Raw genomic sequence first — 10249 nt, 5'->3', positions numbered from 1 at the left:
GCTTCACTTTTTTTGTGTGCTGTATATAAACTATAAACAGCTGGAATACTAAATATGGTGCATGGGTATATTAATGTACAGTACCAGTCAAAGGTGAGTATGTTCCCAAAACTATTGGACGAATTTAAAAAAGTGCATATATTTAAAATGCATTTTTATTTCAGTTTACAAGAAACAAAAGCAGACAAATATGACAGGGCATCAGGGAAAGAGTGGGAAGCTGTATATAAAGAAACCTCTGGCTTCCTGAAAAAAATATGTACAATTGAAAAGAATTTTCATACAAAACATGCCACTTACAATAAAAATCAATATATTTATTTGTCATCCCTAAAAGTATATCTGCTGTACAGATGCAACATTTTTTTAAAAAGTAGGTGAGGTTTAAAAAAAAAATCAATTTGAGCAAATATTTATTAAATTATAAGATAAGAAAACTTAAATTAAGATTTCAAAAAGGCTGAACATGTTTCAGGCTTAAAAATCCAGTGAGAGGCGTTAGGTCTCATTATGGTCTTCCCTTGAAACATAGCAAAAGCACAAGTAAAATCACTGCTTGGGATACTTAATCAATATCGACCACTTGAGCAAATGTCTCCATGATTACATTTTATATATATATATATATATATATATATATATATATATATATATATGGATGGCAAGATTTTGAGATTTAGGAGAGTGCAATTCATGAGCAGGTGAAGTCTGGGGATAAGTTGGGTCTGCCAAGTAACCCTTTCACAAAACATTCACTTCTAGAGGGAAAAAGAGACAAAAAGAAGCAAAACGACACAGAAGAAAAGCTTCTTTCCATTCATGGGTATATTCATCCAAGTGGAGGCAAAGAAGGGTCATGATTTGGTAAGCATAAATACAAAAGAAAAAAAAACAACAACCCAACATATTCCATAAATACAAATGCTATGCACTGCTGTCTGATGTGCATTCAACACACAGATCCTTTTTGCCGTCACCTCGTCTTCTCTCACCGCTTTTGTTTTATGTCAACAAACTCGCCTCTGAGAGTTAATAGCAAAAACACTCATAGAAAAACAGGTTAATGCAAAAAACGCTCTGGTTCATATACATAAAGATATTAGTTTACCATTTTACATATATTTATACGTATGTACAGCTTTGTTAAAATGATATCCAGTGGTTGATTTTTTTTTTCTCCTTCCATTTGATTTCTCTGCACTTTATTGATTACAAAGGGACTTGCTGGGTACAGAAGCCCCAAATGCATATACCGTTATATACATTTATACAAGTTTGCATTTTTCTTTTCATCCTGTGAGGTGGTAGGGTTTTTTTTGTGTGTGTTTGTTTTCCAGAGGAGGAATATAGCAGTGTGGGAAATTTAAAGCTCCCTTTAAAGACGTGTTTTATATTTTCCTTATAACTCTCAGGTAGACAAGGAAACAAATGCCCTTTTATCCAATTAGTCTTTCCCTGCCATCAGTTCAGCCTGGAGGAGAGTACCAGCCCTAGAAAAGCACATACACACGCACGCACGCACCTGGAAAGTAGAAACACTGCAGGCTGCACTCAGGCGAAAGGAAGACCTACTACAGTAAAATGTTCTATCCGCTAAATCCGACAGAGGACGAGAGCGTCATTGAAAAAGGTCATTTTAGTAGTCATGCGTCCACTGACAGCAAAGAAGAAGAAGAAGAAGCGGATAATTTGGTGGCAGACAGGATGTGACGCTGAGCTTCTGATTGCCTTTTTGTTTGAATGCTTATCCAAAATGCTCATAGAGTTCCTCTGTATAAATAAGTCATGATGAATCATCATCATCATCATCAAGGTGGCTCCGTAGAGTAAATGATCATCAGCATAGACTAGACAGCGCAAACGTGCTGCTTAAGATTCCCTGCTTGTCCAAGAACAGTCCCTCCAGATCCCCTTTCATTCCACAGTAGCAGTTAACAGTTAAGTCTTTTTTTTTCTTTTTTTCTTGTTTCTATACAAAGCAGTCACTTACCGCTCCAATCAATGAGGTAGACCGGGTCCAACAAGCCTTTTTCCCAACCAAGATTGTCTCGCTAGCCAACGTCCACGTTGTCTTCATTGATGATTTGGGAGGGGATTTGGGGGGGGGGGGGGTCACGGCTGGGCGGTGTGATTGCAGATGAGAGAGGAAGTACTTTAGGTCCAACTTAAAACAAGAAAATTCATTAGTAGTATTTTAAAATGGCTTCTTTGTGTCTTGATTTTTGTCGCTGCTGTTGATGCATGGTGCTTGTTGACATGATTGTTCTCATTTTTTTTCCAAGAGGGTTTTAGCCAACCAAAAAAACATGTACGGGCAAAGAAAAGAAAAAAAAAGGGACTGCCCTGGTGTTGTGGAGGAGGTGGTGGTGGTATGTTGATTAATGCTCGTCAAACCTTTGGCTACACGCTCAACTGTCACTTGGGGTCGTCCCAAGATGGAGGTCAGCTTTCCTCCACTTGGGGGAGAGCAGCTTATGCACTGGCAAAGTCAAGTTTAAAAACAAATTAAAAAAGGCTTTGGCGCAGAAAGGAGGCAAACCACCTTCCTTCCTTCCTTCATCTCAGTTCATCCATTTTCGGCAGTTCCAGGCTCCGCAGTGGCACGGGATCTTATGCTGGTCATCCTCAAAGTCAAACTGGTAGTCGTAGGTGAGCTGCAATGGACAAACGCGCACGCTCACACCCGAGACAAAAAGCCTTCATTGTCAAGCGAGCCCACAGCCCATGCTGCATATTTTCGTTCTCAAAATGCTCCCCCATCAACTCCAATACTTTTGTTTGTTGTGAAGTTGCTGTGAGCAAAGCTTCAGCTGTGCTTGAAAGTGACGAAAATAATGGCCTCAATTTGGTCGGCAGGAAAGCAGCAACAAGAAGATAAATGGATTGTTTAAGGGCTCATGCAAGTCAAGGTTGAGAGCTATTTCAAGAGATTGGAGTTGTACAACACTCAACTGTGTCGACTGGTTCATAGTTGGGTAGAAATTGGGGACTTGTCCTTTGAACAAAATGATTTTGGGGGAGCTGTCTGGTTTTGCAATTGGTCCTGAGGTAGCAGTTGATTGAAATGACACATGCAGCATACCTCCTCTCCTTTGGGGATTCGGCGACTGGAAATGATGATGATCTTGTCCTCTTTGTCGAACGTCACAACCTCAGCGACACAGTTGGGCGCGCACGAGTGGTTGACATAGCTGCAGTGGACAGGACAAGGTGAATATCAAACAACCTGCGGGAAGGTCATTCACAGTAGCAAAATGATGACACAATTTTGCAATGGATACACCGCTGCAAAGGATTTGATCAGCTTTGTTCTCCCCGGCGCCATCTGTTGGATGTGTTAGGTAACTACACACATGAGGCCCGGAGAGGGGGTGTGTCCAGTACGCCTCTCAGTGTTGTTGTGTGACCTTAGAATGTGTTGCTGCTCCGTGAGGTCATCTTTGGCATTTGGCATTTTCGAATTACAGGTTAGCATTAAGATAGCACTTTCGTTAGACGAAATTGGTTTGGTTTGGTTCATCATCAAACATTCGTCACTCAAATCACTCATCTTTCCTCAATGATATTCATGGCAATGCTCAACTCAACTCAAATGTATTTATAGAGCACTTTCAAACAGCCATCACTGCACACAAAGTGCTGTACGTGGAGCAACTAACATATACAACAGTAACCCAAAGCAACAAATCAGTAACAAAGATGGGAGAGAGCACCAAACAGTATAACTAAGAGCATAATTTGGGTCATCCTGAGTCAAATGCCAAAGGATACAAGTGAGTTTTGAGGCGGGTTTTAAAGATGGGCAGCGAGGATTGCTATTTATCTATCGCCCTCGCCGTCCCCTTGGAATGATGAACAGTGTTATTTCTGAAGTGATACCTTAGAGCAGTGTGATTTAAGGGCCTAGTTTATTTACTTTTTTATCTTAAGCAAGTTCAGTATTTGTATTGCTCAGAAAGTGTTCTTACGGTTTTTGATATGTTAACCTAAGCACTTTTTATGGGCCCGATGTTCTATTTGAATTTTATTTTTTCATTATTTGGAGATTTACAAAAACAAAACAGTGATATTCCCCCTACTCGTCAAAACTAAAGGTTGCAGGTAGGACTTGGGACTCGTTTCAAATACAGCAGAAAGGAAATTGCTCGGACTGCATCTGTTCAAGTCTGTTCCAAAACAATGAAAGACTTTAAGATGCCATTTTTTTGTGGTGTCTATCTTTTGATCTGCCTCAATAATGTGTCACCAGGTGAAGCATACTTAGACTTTTGTAGTGAAGGCTGCCTTGTTTAACAAATGTAGCACTGTCACTTTAAGAGACACACTAGATGAAAACACGCGGGAACATATAGAGCGTGTGGGAATCAGACCAGGAAGCGAAGTAAGGGTAACATGCATGTGAAGGAGGGTAGTCGTTGAACTGTGCCCACTGCTTGTCCCAACTTGATACACCCATGATCGTCGTTGTAACCCTGGCGATATTCAGAGCAAAATATTGTGGTTTGGAGTTTGAAATCTGCCGCTCGTGAGTCGTGTGAACAGCTGTATAGCAGGGGAGATCATTTGTGTTTTTCCACGTGTTTTGTATACACCCAACATGCCGGAAAGTGTCGACAAGCTACTGCTGTTGTTTATTATGGTGAAATGTTCCTTAATCTGTTAGATAATTTTCTTTGATCTCCTAGATCCCTTTTCCAACTCTTTTAAAATTCAGTTAACATCTCAGTCTTTCATCTTAATGCTGAACAATTTTTCATTGTTCAGTCGGGAATAAAGCCCACCTAAAAATGATTTTGTGTCCAGTCCAGTCTTTCTAAAGACCCGGCTACAAATGTAACACATTTAAAATGAAAATAGGGGTTCTCAGCAAATTTTAGATGAGATTAAAATATACCTATAGATTAATTAGATCAATTCATTACAGATCATAGTTCATGAATCTCACTTTTTTTTTTAATCTCTTGACAGCACTAGTTTTACAATCAACTTCAACTGAAAATGGCTCAAAAGCACTAGTTACCTGAACTTTCACAAGCCACTGTCACTGAAGCGCAATTAGTACTTGAGTTTTTACTCACAAAACCCAAACCCGAGCCTTGGTTTAACGACAAAACTCATACAGCTCCGCAGACCTGAGGCGCCGGGCAGGTGAGTAGGGGCGGATGAGCTCAGAGAGGTCAGGTGGCGCGAGATTATTTAGAGATTTGAAAACAAATAAGAGCATCTTGAAAATAACTAACATGTATGGGGAGCCAGTGAAGGGATGCCAGGGTAGGAGTGATGTGCTCCCTCTTACGAGAACCAGTCAAGAGGCGAGCAGCGGCATTCTGGACCAGCTGAATGCGCTTAATGGAGGACTGGCTGACTCCAAAGTAAAGGGCATTGCAGTAATCGAGCCGGGATGTGACAAAGGCATGAATTACTGTCTCAAAGTGTTCCTGAGAGAGGAGAGGTTTTATTTTGGCGCCTTCTACCGTCTTTATTATCGATTTGTTTTACTGTTTATTGCATATGTTAAATTGCTCCATGTACAGCACTTTGTATGCAGCGATGGCTGTTTGAAAGTGCTCTATAAAAACAGTTGACTTGACTTGACACATGACAATGCAAAAGAAATTAGCTCAGCAACAGTTTTTGACTCGAAGAAATTGTATGTGGGGACACTAGTAAATCGAGGTCCATATTTCTTTTGTTTTGTGTCACTTGCAATGAACTTCAACTGGGAGTGACAAACAGCTTGAAGCAAGCCTGTAGTTTGGAGAATTGTACAAATGTGAGTGACAACAGGCGCCAAGTAATACTTGTGTTTAAAAAAGTGTATCTGTTTCGAGTGTATGAGGGGATAAATCGGGGGAATTACTCCCTCATTATTATTTTGTTCAGCCAACCAGTACTCAGGATTGCTTACCGAGCTGGGCCACCAGTCAGAGTGGCGTCAATCACCTGCTCGTTGTTGATGCGGAACATGTAGATACCACGGTTCTAGGACAAAGACAATGAAAGAGTCTGAGGTGGGAGAGTCAAAGGGATTTTTTGTCATTACACGGACTGACACTATATGGCGTACACACCTGCAACTCGTAGACCTTCTCCCGGCGGTTGGCCACCTCATTGCGGATGACTGTGCCGATGTACTCGATGACCATGGTGTGCTTCTCCAGATCTTTCGCGGCGTACAGACCCAGGCCCTGAATGCGGGAGCGAGCCAGGTACACGTTGTTCTTCCACTCTGTCTTCAGGCGCCGATACTGCGAGGACTTGGAGTGAACAAACTGCTTGCTGTATGGCGTGTTCATCTCACAGGTGAAGGTGCTCTGGTACGCTTTGGACACGCTGGTGCTGTTCAAGGTGTGAGGCCTGAGGACAGATGGAAAAGCAAGACTGTCACAGCCGGTCCCTCGCAAAAAAGGGGATGGCCATTTGAGGACAGAATAATAATGATGATTTATTCATCAGTATTAGAGCTGTAATTTCCGGACTACAAGCATCTACTTTTTTCCAAGGCTCTGAACATTGCCGCTTGAAAGGTGACATGGTTAATTGAGGGGCTTTTACAAGTGTGCTCCATGCCACCAATCGATTTAGCTTGGAAAAAAGGCTTGTCAATCAGTGTATGCAACACAAAGCATTTGTAGCCTCTCGACAACATCAGTGTGGATAGTTAATTTAAAGTGGCACTCTGAGCTCAGTCGGAAACTTGGGGTGCGTTCGGAAATGCAGTCTTGACGCCAACACGCCCGCAAGAGTGCATGTGTTCAGAGAGGCACAGCGCGTTCCCCTCTCATCCACTTTCGAACCCAGCCTATGACCTTATCTAAGCCAATCAGCAGCTGTTTCATGTGTACTGCCTGACGCCATTTTTGGGAATGTGTGAGGAAGTCAGAGTACTGGGATAGAATCCATATAGGTAGAGAGAACATGCAAACTCCACAACGGGGAGCCAAGATTCAAACCCGCCTTTGCCCATCTGTGAGGCCAACTAAACACGACCCCGGCGTGCTGCTGTGGAGCAAGTTAATTGAGCCAAAATCAATTAGGCTTCAAGAAACCGCTTCAAAACAGAGATCAAATAGCCCCAAATTTTCAGCCTTACCTCTTGCACTGCGTGGGGACTTTGGGCTCTGAGCGAGCACAACCGGTGGGGTTAATCATGAGAGGCAGTTCCATCAGTGGGTGACGGCCATATCGAAACTGGTAGTTGTGGCAGTTCTCCACTCCAGGCAGCTAAAATACAAGAAATGTGAGAAAAATTGTGTTCAATGTCCTTTAATCATCTACCCATTTTCTCTACCCCACTCATCCTTATGAGGGTGACGGGCAAACTGGAGTGTCTCCCATCTGATTTTGGACGAGAGACGGGGTAAAACTCAACTGCTCGCCACCCAGTTGACGGGCAAATATAGACAGACAACCTCTCACACACACATTCACACCTATTGACAATTTACCAGTCTTGAATGAACACAAAGTACCAAAAGAAAATCCACACAAGCACAGGGGGAGAATAAACAAATACCACACAAGAAGGTTGGCACTGAGATTTAAACCCAGGACGTCGCAACTGTGAGGAAGATGTGCTAAACCAGGGGTGCCCAGAGTTTTTGGACCGAAGATCGACTTTTCAAACAACCAACCTCCCTCGATCGACCCGTTACTGCGCACGTGCGCACATATACACGCACGCCGTGATGAGCAACAGCCTGACAGTGAGGCATGTGACGCACTTTTGCAGCCAGTTAACTATCAGAGCTCACACGTACTGTTTTAAAGTGCTTCCCGCGGCCCTCTAGATTCCTATTCTTTGCCCGTGCCCTCGGTGAATTGTACACGAAACAAACTCTGAAAGAGATCAATGATAACTATAAAAGATTTAGCGCTAATCACAAGCTGCAATCGCGATCGACTTGGGACCAGTCCGCCATCTACCGGTCGACATAATGGGCAGCCATGCTAAACAATGGGCGGTTGCAAAATGCTGGCCACTAAAATTACCAATGAAGTCAAATTCGCAAAAGTGGCTCCAAATGTCTTCCAAATGTAACGCTTCCTCACCGATTCAGTGATGCGCATGACAGCATGAATCGTAAGGCCAAACATCTCTTCTCCTTTGACGTGTTCAGTGAAGAGTTTCAGCATGGACGAATCATCTCGGAGTTTGGCAACCTTATGAACGACCTGTTCCCAGATTCCTATCAACAAACGGCATCAAACATTCAGTCTCTGCTCAGTTCATTTGAAAGGGAAAGAAGACGAGGCGATGAGAGACACCATAAAGACAAAGAGAGTCGACATATCAACATCTTACCTTGCGGGGTCTTGTCACGGTACTGCAAATCCTCCATGCCATGTTCCAGAACACGCACCTCAAACAAGGGGCGGCCATCATCCTCGCTGATGCGACAACGGTAGCGACAGCGCTTGTTGGGCACACGCGTGCTCCAGTAGATGCGAGTGGCCTCATAGCCGACGGGGAAGATGGCCGTGGGCGAGTGGAAGATGGCCATTTGAGAGGGAAGCAGCTGACCGACGACGTGAAAGATGAGACCGCCGACGCGGAAAAGGTGGACGCGGTCCCCTCGCTGCAAGATGCTGGCTATCTGCTTGACCTCATCTCGCTCGATGTAGACCCGTCGTAAAACGGCGAACGAGAGGAGCTCGTCTTCGCTGGGGCCCTTCAGCTTGTGCTGGGTGCACAACATGGTTTTGTCTTTGAAGAACATGCAGCGGGCCCGAATGGCGCAGGCAAAGTGGTAGACATTTGGGCAACGCAGTCGGTTGCAGCTGTTGGTGGCACCCGTTTTCTGGCAGCACGCGCACAGAGTGCGCAATCCGCGACGCAGCGCCACCTCTACATTGATAAGCGCACCGCCTTGCGTCTCGTAGACCTCGGTAGACCAAAGGGCACAGTTGAGGTGCACCCATAGGTCCACATCGATGTTCAGCAAGCGGGCAGGTCCGTCCGTGGCACCGTCACCCTCTTCGTGGCAGAAACAGCATTTGCGTTTATCCCGTGGCAACCTCTCGGGTCGCAGAGTAATGCGGAGGCGCTCCATCAGCTCAGACACCTCGCGGCTGCTCTCTTTTTTGGAGCCACCCTTGCGGATGGAGATGACAATCTGCAGCCGCTTCCAGCGAATCCCTTTCCATTTTTTTACATTGGGGAGTAAGACGTCCTCATCAGGAGAGAGAGGCCTGCGTTGCTTTATGGCCTTGAGCGAGGACTCCAGCGGGCTGGGACAATCTGCCATGAGAGCATCGCTGACCGATTCCTCCTCCTTGGCTGCCAAACTTAGAGGATCTTCTGGGGGAGCAGTGGGATCAGGACCTGCGGGGTTTGACGTTGGATCAGAGGCCATCTCTGGAGCCGCAACCGTTGACATCGTCACGTCAATGTGTTCTACAAGAGGACCAGCACCATCGTGCTCAGGTTCCGTCTTGATCTGGGCAGCGGTCAGAGTGGCAGGCAAGAGGGATGAGAAGGCTGACTTTTTAGAGGATTCGACCTCATGGGGTGGAAGTGGAGCTGGGGAGGAAGGAGGAGGAGGTGATGGCGACGGAGGCGGGGATTCCTCCACTGGTATAATCGGAAGGTGGCGCACATCCAAGTCATTTACATTGGTGGTATAACAGTGCTGGACTCTCTTGTCTTCATGATCTGGGAATTCCTGAAAGCAAATGCACACACATATTGCTGAAGAAATAAAACACGCAGCAACTGAGCAGAGGCAAAAACTCTTCAACTGACCTGTTTAATCAGTGCCAGAATGTCCACCTGTTTCTTTAATGTGCAGCCGGGCAGAGACACGTCAAATTGCCTCAACCACTCATCCTGACTGGATGAGGCACTGTCCTTTAGACACACAGCACCTGCAAGACACGGTCGGTTGTAAATCATTAACAGGTTCGCCTGACTTCATCCCTTCTGTCTGTCAGGATAATAACCAATGCGTTGCCCGACTATAAATGGGCACCACATGACGTGTAAAATGTTGCCCACTTGGCATCCGTTGCAGCCTGCTCATCTTATTTTTCAGAGATGGGGTTTGTCTTTTAATTCTTTCTTGCCTTCCTGTGGGGTTATGCTTAGCGGATGTCGTGAATATTTGTCAACTGTGGACTTGCGAAACCCAGTGAGACTCTTTTGTGATTGAGGGCCAGATAAATAAATGTGACTTGACTTGTTTGTTTTTTTTTTAAGAAATCATTTTAATAGGTTTCAACTCAGGCGCCACCTAAAAGTTGCACAATT

The 10249-nt window shown here is 44.6% G+C and overlaps 1 protein-coding gene across 3 annotated transcripts in view; it reads right to left on the bottom strand.

Annotated features, from left to right (window-relative positions):
- Nucleotides 1–137: 137 nt before the first annotated feature.
- kmt2d (lysine (K)-specific methyltransferase 2D) overlaps nucleotides 138–10249 on the bottom strand; it is a 36975-nt gene continuing 26863 nt past the window's right edge. For all 3 annotated transcript variants that reach the window (XM_052057909.1, XM_052057911.1, XM_052057910.1), the window contains exons 48-55: nucleotides 9746–9867; nucleotides 8306–9665; nucleotides 8053–8189; nucleotides 7094–7224; nucleotides 6072–6357; nucleotides 5909–5982; nucleotides 3083–3191; nucleotides 138–2654 (exon numbers count right to left, since the gene is read on the bottom strand). In XM_052057909.1, the coding sequence (XP_051913869.1) occupies nucleotides 2562–2654; nucleotides 3083–3191; nucleotides 5909–5982; nucleotides 6072–6357; nucleotides 7094–7224; nucleotides 8053–8189; nucleotides 8306–9665; nucleotides 9746–9867 (2312 nt within the window). In that variant the 3' untranslated portion in view covers nucleotides 138–2561. The remainder of the gene's footprint in view (nucleotides 2655–3082; nucleotides 3192–5908; nucleotides 5983–6071; nucleotides 6358–7093; nucleotides 7225–8052; nucleotides 8190–8305; nucleotides 9666–9745; nucleotides 9868–10249) is intronic.

The sequence above is a fragment of the Hippocampus zosterae genome, chromosome 2, assembly GCF_025434085.1.
Source record: "Hippocampus zosterae strain Florida chromosome 2, ASM2543408v3, whole genome shotgun sequence".
NCBI lineage: Eukaryota > Metazoa > Chordata > Actinopteri > Syngnathiformes > Syngnathidae > Hippocampus > Hippocampus zosterae.
This window is presented reverse-complemented; position numbering and strand designations above follow the sequence as displayed.